Source organism: Nycticebus coucang, chromosome 22, assembly GCF_027406575.1.
Source record: "Nycticebus coucang isolate mNycCou1 chromosome 22, mNycCou1.pri, whole genome shotgun sequence".
NCBI classification, from domain to species: domain Eukaryota; kingdom Metazoa; phylum Chordata; class Mammalia; order Primates; family Lorisidae; genus Nycticebus; species Nycticebus coucang.
The window spans coordinates 27,547,297-27,568,132 of NC_069801.1; the positions used below are offsets into that span (position 1 = coordinate 27,547,297).

A 20,836-nucleotide genomic window follows, 5' to 3' on the forward strand; every position below is an offset into this window, starting at 1 on the left:
CCCTCATCTACTTGTGAGATAGATTCACACTAGTAGATCACAGAGATGACACCTGAAATGGCCGAGAATGAAACTTCCAAAGCTGCAGGTACCCCTCATCTACAAGGCTGGCTTGACCAGGGCTGGCTATGCATGGCAGGACTGCCCTCCAAAGGCCTTGATATTCCCCATGCCCTTAGTCTAGATGCTTTTCCCAGATACCCGCACAGGACAACAAACATGATGCTCTTTGATCCAGCTCTCTGCTCAAACGTCTCCTCCTTAGAAAGGCCTTCCTCAGCCATGCTATAAAACCATCACCCTCTTGCCTACACGTGTTGTCTTCATAACATGTTCTAGAACATAATCATGTTAGATATCGCCATGCCTGTCTCCCCTTTAGCATGTACCTCCATGAAGGCAGTGCCTTTGTTTTGCTCACTGCTGTATCCCTAGCACCCAGGCCAGCGTCAGGACATATGTGCTCAAGAGATATGTGTGGAAGGAATGAGTGAAGAAGATTTCGATCCCTTTTCACCAAACATTCTCAGAACACATAATGTCCAACTCCTGCTGAACATCAAGGGAAAAGGGATTAGCCCAGTCTTGAATGGGAGAAGCTACTAGTCAGCAGGTCCCCAGAGGCTCACCACCTCCCACTGAAGACTTCCTAGACTCACCTCTGCACTGCCCCAGAGGAAAGGGAGGGGAAGAGAAGAGGGCAAGGAGCTGTCCCTGTAAATGTGCCTGTGACCCTGTTCCAGGAGCTGGGAACCCAAAGGCTTAGACACCATCTTAAACAAAACTTGGAGGTTAAGCACTTGGTGGCAGGGAATCACTCATTAGGGCATCCTGTCATTAGAAGCAATTAGCACCTCTGGCTCCCCAGGGCTGGTAGGCCATTAACCCTTTGGCTCCCTGAGGAGCTGGGGAGGCTGACTGACAGGACAGGGACAAGGCTTGTGATGGAGCATGGCCTCTGGGTCAGCAGAACCTGGAGAGCTATGACACTAGGGCCTCCACCTTTGGCCCAGAGGAGTCTGCCCTTCCTGCAGAGGGTGGGAGCCTTCCCCTACCCCTGCCTCCCTTCTCACATGTGAACTTTCCCCCTTGGGGGGCATCTTAGGGACACAGGAAGCCATCTCAGCCATACATACACCCACAACCAGGGCCCTGCAAACGCAGAGCAAATTCCAGCAATTTATTGATGGTTTTGAATGCCAAAGACACTGGGATCATCCTATAGCCCAGCACTATTAGCCTTCAAGCCCTGAATCTTCTGGGTCTAGCTTGTATTTCTGTGTGTGCAAAGAATATACACCTAGAGGTAGACACACATATACACTTGTGCACGTTCATGTAAAGTCAAGTCAGTTTCAACGGAAGATTTCTCTAGAGCCCTTGGGTGTTTTCTATCTAGTCTTCCCAAATATTCTACTCATCAATCCTGCCTACTGATAACCACTAAGCAGGAGAAAGGAATTGAGAAAGTCTAAGAAAGCAGAGGATTTGAGGGAGGGCCTCGTAGAAACAGCAGTCTTTGTCAATGGCCATAAACCTTTCATCCGAGCAAGTCCTTCTGAGCAAGCTCAGCTCAGAGCCCCGCTGTCTGCTACAGGGAGGGTAGGCAGGGTGGTACCTTGTCTGTAGGTTCTCCGGCTGGGGTGGGCCATCAAACACGGACAGGACATCAAAGTCTTCTTCCAGGGCAAAGGACTGGAACACGAGCTGGATCCTGTGCTGGTTCTCCGCTGTGATGGTCCACGTGCAGTTGGCATAGTTGGGATAGCCATATGGGAACCCTGGGCTCTCGACTGTCCCATTAGGGCCGTGCAGTTGGAACGTGCAGTTCTGGCCTGGGAGAGAGAAAGAGAGCAGCGGTTCAGTGCAGCCAGAAGAACATCTACAAGCTTCCAGAGAGACAGGAGCAATTTGTTAAAGAAGCATGCATCCACTTTTTTCCCCACGCACTTCCTATGAGCTAGCCCTGTGCTTGGCGCAGAGGGAGGCAAGATGGCCGGCCAACACTGACTGTCAGCTTGCTGTGTGCTGTGCAGTGACACCGTGATAAATTGAGTATCATTTTATTCAAGCCTCAGAGCAAGTCCATGCAATGGAAAACTAAAGCTCAGGGAGTTTGGGCTAAAAAGCAACCAATACCAGACTAAACCCAGACTTCCCCTTTACGACATTAATTACCAGAATGACAATTTCAAACCTTCCCCATTGTCTGCAGCCTCCCAACTCTCAGCTAATGTGCTCTGCTCCCACCCCCATGGAAAATAAAAACCAGCCAGTGTGCTGGGTCACACCTGTAATTCTAGCACTCTGGGAGGCCGAGGCAGGTGGATAGCCTGAGCAAGAGCAAGACCCTGTCTCTACTAAAAAAATGAAAACAACTGAGGCAAGAGGATGGCTTGAGCCCAGGAGTTTGTTTCCATGAGCTATGACACTACAGCACTCTACCTAGGATGAGAGAGTGAGACTCTGTCTCAAAAAAAGAGAGAGAGAGAGAGAAAAGAAAAGCCATCAATGAGGAGTCCCTGGTCTTCTAGCATGACCCCAGGGCACCTTCTTCCTCCTACAGAGAATCCACGTCCCTCTGCACCTAAACGAATCTTTCCATGTGCCCATCGGATCCCTTTCTTCCCTGCTCTTTGAGAATGCTACATGATCTCTCTTGTATACATATATGTTCAATTGTTTCCTTTCTCCTGGAAGCTTCTCCTTTAAAATGTGCTCAAGATCATGAAGAAAACAATTCCCCACTCCACTCATCTCTCCCCAGCCTTGTCTCTCTCTCCTCCCCTTCACAGCCAAATTTATAGAAAACACAATCTGTCTATACTTTCCGTCTCCATTTCCTGACCTCCCACTCACTCTCCATCCCCATCGGTTCTGCCTTCTGGTCCTATAGATCCACCCCAAACAGGTCTACTAAGGTCTTCGATGGGTCTAGTGGATATTTTTTCCATCTTCATTAATTAACACACTACTTGGCCACCTCTGACACTGTTGCTCACCCTCCTTCCAGAAATACTCCTTCTGGGACACAGCATCTCAGATCTCACTCTGCACGGGTGCCACCTGGGGATCTGGCTCAGATGGAGGTACAGATGGACACCTGGGGGGGGGGGGGCCTGCAGCGTCTGTATATCCACCTGGCTCTCTGGTGATGCGGTGATGCTTCTGCTCTGCAAGGGCCACACTCTGAGCAGCAGCGCCGGGGTCTTCCTCCCATCCCCCCACCCTCCTTTCTTGCTCTTTTTCTGCCTGCTTCAGGCTCAGAATCGGGCCTCTCCCCCTCTTTGTAGTTTAGAGGAGCTCCCCACTTGAGATGACTCACAGTGTAGTCACAGTCCAGGCCAGACCTCCCCTCTGCACGACCAGCCTGACACCTTCCTCTGGGATGCTCAGGCTTGCGACAGCCACCCTCCCACTCTGGCATCGTCCGCTGCTCCCTCCCTCAGGGAGTGGAATGGTGCCTCCATCAGGCCCACCTACCTTGCTGAGAGATGGCTGTTGAAGTCTTGAATTATAACTGTGGAATTGTGCGTTCCTCCTTTAAGTTCTATCCCTTTTTGTTTCAACTAACTCAAAAGCTCTACTGTTTGATAAATACACAGGTAACTTTGCCAAGTGTTGGCATATGAACTCTTTTATTGTTTTGTAATGCTTTTTCTTTTCTGTTGTTAATGATACTTTTGTCAATACTTAACCTGATACCAACCCAGTGTCGCTCTTGCATTTTTTGCTGAATGCTGGCACGGTTTATATTGTCTCATCATATATCACTGCATTTGAAGTAAATTTCTTATCAGCTGAGGTCATGCTATTTTATCCATTTTGCATATTTCTGCCTTTGAATTGGTACATTTAGACCATTGGAATATGAAATAATTGTTAATATGTTAGCGCTTAAGTCTGCCATTTTATGATTTCATTTTTTTGTTCCCTTTGCATGGCTCCTCTCTTGTCTTTGTTGTTATTTTGCAGTATTTTACTTGCCTTTCTGTGCTACTTCAAGTTTTTCTAGAATTTCATTTAACACATCTGCAGTGCTTTTTAGTACAGATAGGATTACATTGTCAAAAAAAACCCCACAATTGAAAAGATCTTAAGCCTAAAGTGCATTCAAGACACCCAACCTACTGAATATCAAAGCTTGGTCTATCCTACCTTAAACATGCTCTGAAAACTTACATGAGTCTACAGTTGGGCAAGATCATATAGCACAAAGCCTGTTTTAAAGAGTTTGGGATGGGGAGGTGCCTCTGGCTCAAGGAGTAGGGTGAAGGCCCCATAAACTGGGGGTGGCAGGGTCAAGCCCGGCCCTGGCCAAAAACTACAAAAAAATAAAAAATAAATAAATAAAGAGTTTAGGATCAAGACATAAATAAATAATTAGGCCCGCCTAGAAGCTGACACCTTCTTCTCCTTCACATCCCCATGGCCAATCTACCATGCAGTCTTTATCTCCACTCTCCCTCACCCCACACCAAGGGACTCCTAACTGGTCAACCACATTTACTCTGGTCCTTGCCCACCATTCTTCATACTGCAGCTGGGGACATCTTTTCAAAGCAGAAATCTAATCAGGTCATTCACATCTCCCTCTGCCCCAAACATTCAATGACTCCTCATTGCTGTTCAATGAGGTCTATAAGGATCTCTGTGCAGTCAGGCCCTCAGTGACCTCCCAGCCTCATTTCCACCAGCTTTCCAGACAAATCCCACCCTTCTTAGTCCTCAGTAACTGCCACAATCTCTTACTGGACCTTTGCATATGCCACAGGACCTTTGCATATGCTGCTCTCTCTGCCTAGGATATGTTTCCCTCTGTTCTTGGCATAATCATCTTTCAGATCTCAGCCTAATGACCCTCCTTGATTAGGTGAAGGGAGGGCAACATGTCCCTACTACATGTTGTCATGACACCATAACCTCTCCTTGGTGGCACTTATAATCGATGCAAATCTCCATGCTTCCATCTGATTGCTACATGGATATCTATATCTTAAGTACCTATCTCCTCACCAGACTGTAAGCTCCATGACAGCAGAGACCACATGTGAGTTTGCCTATCTTGGAATCCACATCTCAAGCTTAGTACTAGACACACAGTAAGTTCTCAATAATTTGGTATATTGCGTGTATCTATTTAGTGTTTTACCAGACTCTCTGCTAAGAGCTTTACTTATATTGACTTGTGTAATCTTTACAACAATCCTATATGGTGGGTACTATCAATATCATCTCTATTTTACAGAAGAACAAGGCAAAGAGAAATTAAGGAAGGGGGACCCAAGTGGTTGTTATGCAAAGGGATTCCAACATAAGTAGTCCTCTCTGAATTCACCTGGTTTAGCACGATGCTCATAAATGGACTCAACACTAATGTTTTAAAAGTCCACTTTAGGGATTAACCGACAAAGGACAGTTAATCTCTAAAATGACTTTTAATATTAAGAAATCTCTTAACACAAAGTATGCCATTAAAAAAGAAAAGACATTAAGGTCTTCCAAACAAATGCTAAACAGGCATTGAATAAAATTAGTCTTGTAACCCTGATTAAAATAAGCATTCAGAACTAAGAAAAAGGGTCCTTATCATGATAAAGATTGCATTTATCCTTACCATGATAAAGATTGCATTTTAGAAACACCTGATTAAGACTGGGAACAAGGCAGAGATGACACCATCACCTCTGGGATTTCACGCCTTACTGGAAGAGCTAACCCATGTGACACAAGAGAAAGAAATGAGAAAAGAGAAAGCAAAATTATGGTTTGCAGATGATATATTAAGATACCTGTAAACCCCAGGAGAATTAATTATAAAGCTATTAGAGCTAATAAAAAAACTTCATTAAAGTAGCCAAAATATTATAACAAAAAGTCTGTAACATTGCTATATGCTGGCGATAGATAAAAATACAAAGAAAAAAGATCCTGTTTATGGTAACTACAAAATGTATATAATCCACAGAAATAAAATTAATGAGAAATATGTAGGCACTATACAAAAATAACTTCTACAGAGGGATAAAACATTTTTGAATAATTGGAGAGACAGAGTGTAATCTTGAGTGGAAAGACTAACCACTGAAAGGTTAATTTATAATATTAACCTCATGAAAAGTTATAGAAAGGTTAATTTATAAGCTTAATGCAATTCTGATCCAAAGCGCAATGACCTGTTTTAAATTTGGCAAAATGATACCTAAGTTTAACTGCAAAAATAGATTATCACAGATGATGCACTTTTTAAAAAGGTGGTAAATTCAATAATCTCATCCTACAAGGTCACAAACAGCATCACAACTTAACACGTAAGAAAACAGTGTGGGGGCAGGCCAAGAGAGGACAGGTAGGACATGAGATGATATTTCAAGAAGATCAATACATATGATGAGTAGAAAAATTGGCATGTGGCCAATGTTAGAAAAAAATCAATGAGAAAAGAAAATGAGTTTTGCAGGGTCAACTAATTAACAGTTTGGGAAAAGAATGACGCTATCTCTTTTACTCACACCGTCTACCAAAATAAAGTCCAGATGGAGCAAAGAATTAAATGTTAAAAACCATCAAGTCACAAAATAATCAGAAGAAAATGTAAGTCAATTATCTGACTGTGACTTTCTGAATTTCTAATTGTTGTGGAAGATACTGTAAGATGGATAGTTTTATGTAAAAAGTATATGTTATGTCAAAATAGAATCAAAAGGTATGCAAATGTGATAGGGAGAAAATAATAAACTTCCTATGTTATTGAAAGAATCGGTCTCTTTGTGTTTTTGCCTTTTCCTTGTTGCAACAGTGGGGGCCAATTCACTGCCCATTGTGAACATATCTTGCCCTGTATCTCTTTATCTTGCTCTTACAGTGTAACCTATCTTTCTCTTTCTCTTTTTTTATTTGTTATTAAATTGTAAACACATAGATCAGGTATACATTAAGGCATTTATGGGGTACAATGTGCTGATTTCTATAGAATCGGGAATACTTACATCACACTGGTTAATATAGACCTCATCTCGTTTACTTAGTTATTGTGTTAAGACATTTATACTCTATACTAATAGATCCGACATGTACCCTTGCATTATGCACCATAGGTGTGAGCCCACCATTAACCCTCCCTGGATTTGACCTTCCCCCCTCCCTCCTTCATCTTGGGCCATAGTTGTGATCTATTCTTCATATGAAAGTGTGAGTGATTGTAAATTGGTTTCATAATAGTACTGAGTACATTGGATATTTTTTCTTCCATTCTTGGAGATACTTTACTAAGTAGGATATGTTCCAGCTCCATCCATGTAAACGTAACAGAGGTCTCCATCTTTTTTAAGGCTGCACAATATTCCATGGTATACATATACCACAATTTATTAATCCATTCACTTGGGCTTCTTCCACGACTTGACTATTATGAATTGTGCTCACCTTAAAATATATATATTTATGTATATTATAGAAAGAACAATTACTAATATTGGGGGGGGAAGTACTATTTCTAGTAATTGGACAGGGTCTGAACAAATAGTTCACAAAAGCAGACATAAGTAGCCCAGAAACCAGAAAAATATCCAACCACAGTAATAATGAAATGAAGCTTCTTATCTCCTCAACATTCAAAGGAACCCTGTATATAGTTCTCTGAATACCCCCTCACTGGTGTAGGCACCAAACCTACTTGGCTCATGTCCCTAAACTATGTCCAGTGATGTCGCTGCACCATGTCATCCATTCATTCTTCTCACTCGATACTATAATAAGCCATGGTGGGTCATATACTAAACCCAAGTAAATCCAGAGGGACGCACAGAGTGATTCTCAAGTATAGATGCCACAGGGGGACAGATGGTAAGGTCCAGCCTAGTTCATTTCATTGGCAAGCATTGAAATACCAATATTCACCAGCATCTCCAGCATCCCAGACTCTGCCTGGGTCCAACATAGGCTCAGGTCTAGAGATTATGATTCAGAATCTGGCTATGAATGGCATGGCTCCCGCTGTAGAGAAAGAAGGGGAAGGGCTCAAAACAGAGCTTTTGGGGACATTTTTCATGGAAGGGGACAGGAAAGGTGACAGAGTAGGGGCAGACAGAATAGGAGGAAAGAGGCAGAGGGCACATCCGTGCAGGAGAAGGTGACTCAATGTGATGACCACCACAGAGACACGAAGATGGGGGTTTCGGATGAGGTCACTCGGTTTGATGTCTAAATGGTCCCTCTGGAAGTAAGAACGCCAGAACGCCGAGAGCTGGAGCTTTGTTCTGGTCTCGGCCGCATCCTCAGTGCCCAGAATTCAATAACTATTTGCTAAATGGATACATCAATTTCAGCTAAGGCAGGAGGAAGGGTTGCAAAGTGGACGGATGCCTCATTGTAACAGGTAACAGCGAGATTGGCTGATGAGATGGTAGAAAACCATTTTATTTTAAACAACAACTTAACACGTTTTGCTCATTGTAGAAAATTTGGAAATCGCAGGCAAGATTTTAAAAGAGAAAATGGATTCTCATCTTCCTTCAGGGGCAACCGTGCTTAATATTTTTTCTAGATTTTGTTCCTAGATTTTTCCATGCATATTTCACATTGTTGAGATAATACTGTGAATATAATTCTGTGTGCTCTTTTTTAGTTATTCTACCGTCTTAAATTACAAAAGGCAACGTGCACTTGTAATTTGCATACATATGCCCGTATGCAATACAAGTAAAAAGAGACACGTACGTCCGGTTTCTCAATCTAAAGTTACCAAAGTTAACAGCTACCTTTCCCCACTTCCTCTCTCAAACACATGGACACATTCCAGGAGAATTTTTATTATTTTGTTGTTTAAAAAAGATGATAGTTTAGTCCATTTCTCTGCAACTGGCTTTTTCGCTTAACAATACGTTGGGGACACCTTCCAGGTCAGTAGATACAGATCTAACTCATTTTTTATATGAATGTGTAATATTCCAGGCCAGGGATGTGTCTCAATTTATTCAAACACTCCCCTGGTGATAACCATTCTGGTCATTTCTCGGTTTTCTTTTGTAACAATTCAGTAAACATTATAACATAAGCTTTTCCCAAGATATTGAATCTGTTCATTTACAGCATTTTTAAATGGACGCACAACTTTCCAATATATGGTTACACTAGAATTTACTCAACCATTCTTCTATTGTCAAAGATTTGAATTGTTTCTGGATTTTTTTTTCTGTGATAAATAAGACCTGGACCCTTCATTATGTCTGGTGACAGGATGGAGGTCAGTGCAGCGGAAAATGCTTTTCCGTGGCCAGAGTCCCAGAATGAATGTTCACTTACCTGGTAACCGCAACCAGGTTCGGTTTCGGTCGGGGCTGGGAGGGGCACATTGTCCATATTAGGCTGGCTGACCTCTGTCAGGGATGGTTAGAAAGGTCTAGAAGCCTGATGCCTTTGCAAGTCCCCTAGAAATCCAATGTATGTGAGCGAGGAGAGGAAGTTCTAACTTGGAACAGACACCACAGATTGCAACACTAATGGTGTGGAGCCCATGCCAAATGGCCAAGTGTCCTTTCATACTCACAAAATGTTGGATTCCTTCCAATCACTTCTAGTGATTGATGCGCTCACTCGACATAAAAGCCAAAGTCCTCGCTGTGGCCCCTAAAGCATCAAATGAATGGGCTCTCCGCGGCCTCTCTCCTCGCCTCATCCCTGTAATTCAGCCATGCTGCCTCCTGACTGTTCCCTAAGCCCATCACACACCCACCTTGGGACCTCTGCATTTGCTGATGCCCTGAAAATTCTTCCCCTTATAGCTGAGCGACCCACTCCCTCACTTCCTTCAGGAGTTGGGTCAAACATGACCTCTTCAGTGACCACCCTAATCCAGGCATCCTTCCTCTACACCTGGTGTTCCATGTAACCACTTCATTTTTTTCTCCACAGCACTTAGCACCTATGACATGTATTTTCCATTTGTTCATTTTCTGCACCCCACCTCACCCTTATAAAATGCAATCTCCAGGAAAGCAGAGGTCTACTATATTCTCCACTCCCTCTCCAGCTCATAGACCTGAGCCTGACATACAGTAGATGCTCACAGAATAGTGAGCTGAATGAATGAGGATATTAATTGCCCACCCAGCTCTCTGTGTTCTGATTGTCCCTTCAGCCAACTACCTCGGGCACTTTAAAACTCATTATCTCCTCCAGAAAACCTTCTTAGAACCCTCAAGACAACATCAAGCATTCTTCCACTGCTTACTCAACTTTCGCTATGAAAAGCTTTGCCTTCACCAATGGCAGCAGCCAGGATGTGTGTAAGTGGCTGTCTCCACCAGTATACACATTACAATCTTATTCATATTTTATCTCCAGCACCTAGCCCCGGACTTTTCCACAGTAGACACTCAGCACATATTTTGTTACTGAATGAGCAAAATGAAATTAATCACTTTATAATATACAGACACTACCCACAAACTTCATTTGTCTATTTATGCTTTGTTTTGGAGGTGGCTTAGTGAAAAGAATAAAAGCATGTGTTTCATTCAAATCTTTATTATTCAAAGATTTGAGTACAGTTCTCAAATCTTTGCCACTTAAGACCTTGTGGACAATTTGATTAAACTCCTTAAACCTTAGTTTTGAGATCTTGAAACTTAACACCCACTTCTAGAATGGTTGTACAGATTAACGGGACAATATCTCATAAGTTAATAAGCACTCAGTATACTACCAGGCACACCATAAGTTATCAATAATTACCATCTAACCCTTCAGTAAAGATATATACTTTTCTCACATAGATCCCAGTCACATCTTGTTAAGGTTATTCACAGACATTTTATGCACTTTTATTGCACTAGTGAATGACATTTTTCTCATTATTTTTTCTAACAGTTATTACTATGATACAGAAAAACCTATTGATTTTTATACATTCATTTCACATCCAACCAGGTTTCTGGACTCCTATTAATTTTAAAAAATGTCTCCGTTGATTCCCTTAGGGTGTTCTAGGCACACAATCATGTTGTCTACAAATAATGATAATTTGGGGGAGATAACTCTTTTGAGAAGTTTGGCAGGAAAATTCAATTCAATTCTGCAAATATTTATTGACTGATAAGGTCAATTCTAGACAAATTTAGTTGGAGATGCCAGTGGGACATCCAGACGGAGAGGGCCAGAAGGCAATTAGGGCTGCAGCAGCCTGGTGTTTGGGGGTGCAATCTGGACTGGAGATACAGATTTGTCAGACCATGCAATGAATGAAACTGCCCTAAGAGGAACCACAGAGGGGGAGCTGCAGATGCCAGATAAATCATCGCACCCACTGTCAGAGAACCAACTGGACACCTCGAGTCTACAGTCGGCCTCTGGCCCATCTCTGTGGTGCCTTCTGGCAGGAGAACCTTGTCTGCAGATGGAGAGGCAAGGGTCAAGCAGTATCTTTGTCCCCCTGCAATGACACTTTAGGGAAGTACCAAGAATATGGTCGTTAGAGATGTTGGCATCAAGACTCCTTCTAGCTCCTCTCCCTGCACATCATGTGCCTCAGCCACACCACCAGTTCGTCACCTGTGATGCCTGGCCCTTTGCCTGGAACGTCTTTCCTCTGCCATCTCAACCTAGCAAATCTAACTCTCGGTTGCAGCCACGGTTCACACAGCACCCCCTCTGAGCACCCTCCTCTGGCTTCCAGGCAGAGTCCCTCTTTTCTCCCCACTCCCCTGTCCCCACTGCAAAACAACAACCAGCCCCCAACTCCAGACCTTTCCTCTCCCAATCTGAACTATTCAAAAAAGCAAAGATAATGTGCCACCTGTGCTTGAAAGCCTTCCATGGCTCCTCTGGACAAAGCCCAGAGCCCTAAATGTGGTGCACAAGACCCCCCACAAGCCTCCTTCCCCTCAGGCTTTGCTTGGGGCCACTTCCCTCTGCCCAAGCCAGACTCTTTGGTGCCTTCAGTGCTCAGGATGCTTCTGCTCACTGGAGCCAGTTCCTTCGCACCCTTTAGTTCGCAGCTTAAACCTCACTGCCCCTCTGCCAGGAGACCTTACTGACTGCTACACCAAGCTGTGTTCCCCTCACACCAACACACAGCCAACAGCACACCCTGCTGTGTGTCCCACGGGGCACAAAGTGTGGCAGCATTGAGTATCTGTCTTCCTGGAGAAGTGGGGATTCCAGGAGGGGAGAGACCACGTTCTGACCTGTTCCACACTCATTCCTCAGAGGAATAAATTCTTATAATTTAGTGTTGCCTTGGCATCCCTTCTGAATACAGATCTGACTTTCTCAGACCAGAAGCAGGACTTAGTCACCCTTGACAATTTCCTGTTCACCACCTCCTCCCACTTCCTCATTGCAGTTGATTTCTTTTTGCTTTTTAGGACAGAGTCTCACTCAGTCACCCTTGGCTGTGGACTGCTGTGGTGTTACAGCTCACAACAACGTCAGACTCTTGAGCTCAAGTGATCCCGTTGCCTCAGCTTCCCGAGTAGCTGGGACTACAGGCACCTACACAATGCCAAGCTAGTTTTTCCATTTTGAGTAGAGATGGGGTCTCACTCTTGCTCAGGCTGGTCTCGAACGCCTGAGCTCAAGCAATCCCAGAGTGCTAGGATTACAGGCGTGAGCCACCGTGCCCAGCCTTAGATACGTGTATCTGACTAGACACCACCTCCTGGTAACCACCTCCGTGTGGGACAGCCAGCTACAACCCATCCATGCCACCAACCCCCACACCCTGCATGGACCACGCAGACACACCACAGAGAGCACCTCTCTGTCACAGCATGACCTCCTGGCTCTAAACCAGACAACTAAAACTCCCCATGGGCAACCTGATTGGGTAATGCCCCAGGCCCAGTAAAGGCCTTAGGCCCCAGGTCTCTGCCTCTCACCTCCACCCTCTGGTTCAGATGCTGTTCCAGATGGCTCCCCTTCCCCTGGGTCCTGTGAAGCATGGGGATCCCTCCTCTCTCTGGGATCTTTTGAGCAATAAACTGCTTCTGTCATCTCATGGGTTTTGCTGAGCTGTCTCCTGTCTCACCTGACAGGCAGCCCAAAACCTGACTCTCCTCTCTGTCAGGGCATCCCTCAGGCTATCTTGGCAGGAATAAAGTGGATACAATGCAGAAAAAAGCCAGAAGGGCGTCTGCCAGTATAACCATGTTTCCTGTGAGAGGGACACCTGGTCGCTGTTTGGACACTTCAGCATCAGGTCATCCACTAGGGTGAAGGACTATCCAGTGAAAGGCACACTGTAAACACACACAGCTGCCTCCCCTGAAGCCCATCAGTTACTCTCCTGAGAGAGACCTCAAGATCAAATTCAAGGAAAATCTGGCACCCAGCACACAGCCTAGAACCCAGCAGGTGCCCCAGGGAGGTGTGTGACATGGCTACACCTTGTGCCTGGGTCCACTAGCTCACACATCCTGCCAAACTGCAGTCCTGAAGCTGCTCTAGTAAGCCCAGCACCAAGCCCAAGGCCTGGTGTGTATTGTAGATGTGTGCGGATGTAGGCACGGATGGCAGGATTACCACAGATGTTTCCAATGAAGTGGTGCACGCATTCTTTTTTTCCCTAGAGGTTTTAACAGTCAGAGACGTCTATTAATGTGCAGTAGTCTGGTCCAGGGTTTTTCGACCTCAGGGCTATTGAACATTTGGGCTGGGATAACTAATTGTTACAAGCACTGTCCTGGGCACATAGGGAATTCAGCGGCATCCCTGGTCTCTACTCACTGGATGCCACTAGCATCTCCCAATTGTGACAACCAAAAATCTCTCTAGGGCAGTGTTTTCCAACCTTTTTAAATCTCACATACACTTGAACCTTCTGTGGCATGCTTAAATTATGTTGACAAAAAATATATATATATATGTATGTGTATATATATATATTTACCATGCTTTGAACTTCTTTGGAAAATAATTTAATAAATAATCTATAAAATTTTTCGCAACACACCTAAGATCCTGCCATGGCACACCAGTTGAAAATCACTGCTCTAGGCATCGCCAAACGTCCTCTAAAAGGAAAAGCAGCCCCATTTGAGAACCCCTGGTTTAATTCTCAGCCATTTTTGGAGTTCCTAATGAAAGTCAGAAATACTCCCTCTGGAATAATGTCCATGGGAAGCTAACCTCCCACTTTTTTCATTCATTTCAGGAGATCTGCAAGCCAAGAGCCCTTCACCTTTGTTGGGCCATGCCCCCATTGGCAGCCTGATGACACCATCTTCAATAATGTCTTTAATTACATATGGTAAAAAAAAAAAAGCATAGAGTTGCAAAGGAAATCAATTATATTGAAACATGGTGTTCAAAATATCTAGAAAAATAGATCATGGAGTAATAGAGATAATCCCTTATTAGTGCATTTTTAAGAAGATCTTACAGTAGCTCATTGTGTATGTGCTATTTCAAGACAGTTGTGGGCTGGGCCCCATACCTCAGTGGTTAGAATGCTGGCCTTGTACACCAGCGGCAGCAGGTTCAAACCTCACCAGGGCCTGCTTAACAAAAAAAAAAATCAAGATAGTTGTAACAACTGTATTGTTTGATGGAACTATCTATGACCTTATAGTAACAAATTCACAGGTACTGCTAATACTACTGTGCTTTGTTGCCTGTGTTCATGATTGATAGAAATGTAAGCTTCAGTAGGAGATCAATGAAAATAATGCAATTTTCCACATCCAAATTAGGGACCCCATGGATTCTATCAAGAACTCCAGGGGTCCAAACCAAACTCAGTTTTTCATTCAGCAAGTCTTGGGGAGGGCTGTTGAGTTTCAGGTTGCATGTGTGGGGGGAAGTTACTGGCCAGGCAGCGATTGGAGAGATAGGAGGGGTGGATTGTGTATAGTATGGCCCATGCCTTCAAGTTCACAGCGGAGTTTAGGACACAGACAGACATAGCCCGTCCCACTGTGTCTCCTCCTGACCGGTGGTTCAGGGAGACCACCTTGTTAGAGCTTAGGTGCACAGCAGAAGGGAAGACAGATATATCTAGAGTGACTGGTATTTTCATGCAGTTCTGAGAAGAGGACAAACATCTACCCATGCACTTACTAACATTATCCCCCTAATACTTACAATGACTCTTTGAAGTGGCTGTTACACCCCTGCCCCATATCACATTACAAGTGAAGAAATTACAGCGCCTTAAGGTTTAAGAACACATTCAAGGTCAAACAAGCAGCAGCAAAAGAGCAGAGATTCAAACTCAGATCTGTGTGAAGGCACAGTGTGCCCCGTCTCTGCCAGGCTGCAAGGATTTCCTACACGATCTGGGGACACAGTCCCAGAGCTACAGTCCTGCTTCTCCTCTGTGCCCAGCACCAGGAGTCAGAGCCTAGGATTTACTGAAAAGAGCTCAGCACAGCTGCTGTGCCCCAGGGACATGGAAACAAAATAGGGTCTCTTTCTTCCTCTCAAGCTGGGGACATGTACAACAAAGGCACAAAACAACATGTGGCAAGTGGGGTGAGGAGTGAGCTTGCCTCTGTGCGACATCCAATTGCTCCGTGGGAATAATCCCATGCTACTCGGCTTCCTAATTCTGACTCCAGGCTCTCTGATTCTCCTGGACATGCTTAACACAGAAGCCTCCACTGTGGACCAAATGTGATTTTCCCTGCCTGGTGCTACAGATGCAGCTAATTTTTCATCATCTTGAGCCAACACTAGCCAGGGGTTGTTTATTATGTTGACAGAGAATCCTGGACCAGCAGAAGTATCTCTGCCTTCATGATGGCAGAGGTGCTCCCTAATCAAGTTATGCCACATCCGTGAATTGACACCAAGAGAAGAGGCCATGTGTGTCCAGGGGCAGGGTCCTCTGCAAGGCTGATTCTGCTCCTGGCTGGGTCTTTCAGAGTAAACAAACAAAAAACTGTCATTGACTTCTCCCCAGATGAGAAGATGCTTGAACTGCGACTTTGGTCCAGGGGACCATGGCTGAAGACAGGGGCTAACATATGAAAGTTCAAAGTTTACCCAGCCTGAGCTAGAACAAGACCCAATCTCTAAAAATGTCTGGGCGTTGTGGCGGGCACCAGTAGTCTCAGCTACTTGGGAGGCTGAGGCAAGAAGATCACTGAAGCCCAAGAGTTTGAGGTTTCTGTGAGTTATGATGCCACAGCACTCTAACGAGGGTGACTAAGTGAGACTCTGTCTCAAAAAGAAAAAAAGAAAGAAAGTTCAAAGTTCAGGGCTTAGTAAATGTTCAATTCCTTTATCTACGTATTTCAAAATCATATGGAGCACCCATTGTGTCCCAGGCACTATCCCTGCCCTCATGAAGCTTGCATTTTTCTGAGCCACTTGCTCTCTTACAGACTTTCCGTTAATAAGTCATTCCATCTTCACAATATTAGATAGGTGCTATTACTCCTCCCATTTTACAGATAAGGATACTGAGGTCCAGGAAGGTTAAATAACCTGCCCAAGTCAGACAGCTGATAAATAGAGGAAACAGGAATCAACCTTAGGCAATTTGGTGCCTTCTTAACCACTACTCCATCATAGATGGATAGATAGGCGAGGGGAGTAGATCGATGCTTATTTTGGCCCATGTCCTAAGCTACAGCTCTTTCTAGAACACCCCCACAGGGCAAAGAGCACTTTGCCTTAAGGAGCCCTTTCCTCAAATATCAACCATCTTAGCCCAAACTCCTAGGCTTCTCTCCGACTGCCTGCCCTTTTGGGATGTGCCCACTGTGGCAAGGCTCCTCCTGGTTTCAGAGGGGGACCACATGGAGAAAACTGTGCGCACTGAAATTCCCAGAAGAAAAAAATAATACTAACGTGGGAAACAGGAATGAGCTGTCAGAGTATGTGGAACCAAGATTCTGCATCTCCTTCTCTCACCATGAACACTTCATGAGGGCAGAGCCCAGACTCGATTCCCTACTAAATCCCCAGTACAAGGTTTGGCATTTCATAGAGACTCAGTCGGTATTTGTTGAGTAGTGAGATTAATATGCCTTGTATCTGTTCCTTTATTTTTTTTCTTTGCTTTCCAATTGTTTCTTTATCCATTAAAAACCAATGGCTGCTGTTTTGCCTGGTGCAACTGACCTCATCCCTAAGGGAAGTAGGTAACTTCGAGCCTTCCCTTAATGCACATTTGAAAACTAATAAAAAATGGGAACAACCATAACATGGTGCAGTGGAAGGAATCTGAAAGCCTGGGTTCTTAACTCTGCTTCATCACTTACTAGCAAGGTCTATGGTCAAGTCCTTTAGCCACTTAACAGTCATATACCAGTTGGGGAGGTCAAGGATTAACCCCACCAATGGTTTGTTTTCGTATGTTGGTTGTCCACCTTAACCAGATGTGCAAAACCACTTCAGAACTGACCCCCCCCACTCCCACCCTTTGGTATGTAACTGCTAAGCCCCCTGTCCCTCCATCTATAAAATGTGGCTCTCAAGGTCACCTTCGCAGAGATGCTCTGAGGTCGCTGGCCCAAGTGAAGAGTCAGCATCTGCCCTAGTGAGGGAGCCCTATCCATGGTCCTGAACTGCAAACGTCCTCAGACAGCTTGTTTCTCCTGAAGCCAGGCTACTGGAGATGCCTGTCCAACCTCTCCCTGGATTTCAGTGAGAAAAAGACAACAAAGAGAATTTGTGGCATAAAGAAGCAGAAGATGAGCAAGAGAGGGAAGGAAAGGGACTGATGGGGTGAAGATAGGATGGAGCCCCACTTGGGGTTCTGCGTGCCTGAGACACAGTGCCCTAGCCTTGGGCCAAACAGAACCACACTACAGGTGGATTGCATAGGAGGCCTGGATATTCCTGGAACTTACTCTCCAGAAGCCAGTAACAGGGAGGAACATGGGTGGGAAGCTAGCTCTCTGGACACGAGGAGCGGGAAGACTCAAAATCCTTGAGCTCAAGGAGGGCATGCCATGTGGTCAGCAGCTGTTGAGTGCATCCTCTTCTTCCTCCACAGAGACCTCACCCCCTCACTCCTCTGGAAGCTTCAGACTGGACATCTGCCGGGAGTCCAAAAGATCACTCCTGGAGACAGTCAGGTAGCTACAGGGCAAGCTCAGTCCAGATCTTTCTTTAAATTAAGGAATTCAAAGGTCACCTGCAATTTCACTTTGTTTTTCCCAATCTTCAGCAGATGTGTTGCTCATTTTACATGCAAAGGAAAGAGCTTTGTGTTTTGATGCCCCCAATGGCACATTTGAATTTTATATGAGCTCCGCTGGTGATTTGAAAATTGTTCTTATCAAAAAGGAGAGCTCAAATCAGCCCCCTCTGCTCAAGCAAATTAGTGATGGGGTCAGTCCTGGCATGGCTCAGCAGACATCAGCCCAGATGCCAGCAAGGACTCATTATTCTCTGGACATTCACTGCACTTCTGCCACATACCAGGCACAAGACAAATGTGGTCTCTGCTTCCACGGAGCTTCCCACTCTTACTTAGACCACCCCAGCCATGTCTGCCTCCCTCCTGATTCTCCAACAGGCCAGCCATTCTCTCTCCTCAGGGATTTTGTTCTTGCTTTCTCTTCTCACAAAATTCTTTCCCCCAAATAAGGCAAATGCTTCCTCCTCCTCCCAGCCTTTGCTCAGCATCACCTTATCAGTAAGCTCTGCTGTGACGGCTTTCTAAAAATACCAACTCAACCTTCTCATCTCCAAACCTGGCACCTACAATCTTCCTCATTTATTTTCTTTTTTCAATAGCATGTATCACTCTAGGGCACCCTAAGTAACTTTCTTATATATTTTGCTTATTGTTTGTTGTTTTTTCCTCCTGCTAGAAGGTTTTGCTTAGAAGACCATAGTCTTTATTTTATCCAGTGATGCATTCCAAGTTCCTAGAACAGTGTCCAGCACATAGTAGGCATTCAGTAAGTGTCCGCTGAATGAGTGAACAAACTGCAATCCAGTGCACTTACAAAAGCATGGCTCATGTGGGGCCAACTCCCTAAAGACCCAAGAAGCCAAACCAGTTAGTGTGGCTCTGTCTGAAAGCAATACGAGATGGAAGAGCCCCCATAGACCTAGCCCACAATGCAATTAAAGCTTGGGAGGGAGGATCCTGGCTGCCACTTGCTAGCTGTTTCCACAACCATCTCCCCACAAGACTGAGCTCCTTGGTGGCAGACAGCATGCTCTGCCTTTTTCACTGCATTCTTGAGGGCCCAGCACAGGGCTGCCATAGGATGCTCACATTGGGAAGTAGAAAGTTGAACAAGTGTTCATCCATCATTTATTAAGCACTGACTGTGTGCCCAAACAATACTGAGCTCCACTCTTGCATTATTTCCACCAAAACTTACAATATCCAAAGATGTAGGTATTACTCTTGACCAAGTTTAAGGTTATTATGGCAAGTGACTCACCCAAGATCACGTATATAACAGCTGGCAAAGCAGGGGTTCAGACACAGGTTTATCTGACTCCTGAGACTGAGATCTTAACATATATGCTATACCATTGCACTGGAAGGAAAGAGAGGGTGAGAGAGAGGGAGAGAAGGAAGGGGAGATGGTCGGGGGTGTCCATATGCAGAAGCAACATGGAGGTCTAAAAGAACTAAGAACCTTTCCTCTTGGCTAGACATGACACAATTATAGGCCTGTCCCCCCTCCCTACCCCTAGAGGATGGGATAGACATTTTGGTCTGGAAGAGACTTTATTTTAATAAATTCTTTTAGATTATCATATTCTCTCTCTCTCTCTCTCTCTCTCTCTCACACACACACACACACACACACACACATCAACATGAATGAACTGAGGGAAAAATATATCTGAGTGGGTGGACAGATGATCTAAAACTTGTGTCAGGGAATAGCAAAAAAAAAATGTACTTCCTCTTAAAATCTCTATAAAAGGAAATCCTCACACTTCCGTCATTGCCCTTTGCCCATACACATTCAAGCCATGGTGAACAACCTGATCAGGATGGGCATGTGGAGGCATTTGGTTCAGAACCTGCCCCAGTGACACCAGATTTCTCCACAAAAGACTCCTCCATGGCATCTTCCCCAGATGCCTAGTTTTGCCTTTAATGACCTCTGCTCATCCTGGGCTACCCCAACATCATCAGCCACAGCCTCAGGCTATATACCCACCTACTGTCCTGCAGCATCCTCACTCCAGCAAGAAGCTCTACCCGCAGATGCTCCAGCCATGAGGCAATTCAAAGTGGTTCTCAGTGGACTGCTCTGCAGAGATCTATGGATAAAGGTCCTAGACACTCTTGAAAGTCTCCATCTGGGGTGGTGTCTGTGGCTCAGTGAGTAGGGTGCCAGCCCCATATACCAAGGGTGGCGGGTTCAAACCCAGCTCCAGCCAAACTGCAACAAAAAAATAGCCGGGCATTGTGGCAGGTGCCTGTAGTCCCAGCTACTCAGGAGGCTGAGGCAACAGAATCACCTAAACCTGAGAGTTGGAGGTTGCTATGTGCTGTGACGCCACAGCACTTACCGAGGGTGACAAAGTGAGACTCTGTCTCTAAAAAAAGAAAAAGAAAAAAAAGAAAGTCTCCATCTGATGCTAGCTTTCTTCTCCTATGGACATACTAAGACATGTCACCATGCCAGAGACTGGGGCAGGCATTCCCAGTCTCATCTGTTGGGTGGTCTTGAGAAGAATCAAAAGTACATATTGAATGAATGAATGAACAAATAAATGAATGGGCCTTCCAATATTAGAATTAGTAAAGAGTGAAGTCTAGAATCTACTGGTCCTGGTGCTGGAGATTCCTGGCAGGAAACTCACTAGCTTAAGGAGTAGTATGGAGGCTATGGAAAGAATAGAATAGAATTCAAGCCAATTTGGTGAATCTTTACTATGGCATTCTACAAGACAATCTGATCCT

General features: G+C 44.7%; 1 protein-coding gene across 1 annotated transcript in view; it reads right to left on the reverse strand.

Moving 5' to 3' along the window:
- The window catches only part of CSMD2 (CUB and Sushi multiple domains 2), a 580,815-nt gene that overhangs the window by 516,733 nt on the left and 43,246 nt on the right, over nt 1-20,836 (reverse strand). The window contains exon 2 of the mRNA XM_053576806.1: nt 1,619-1,835. Within this exon, the coding sequence (XP_053432781.1) occupies nt 1,619-1,835 (217 nt within the window). The remainder of the gene's footprint in view (nt 1-1,618; nt 1,836-20,836) is intronic.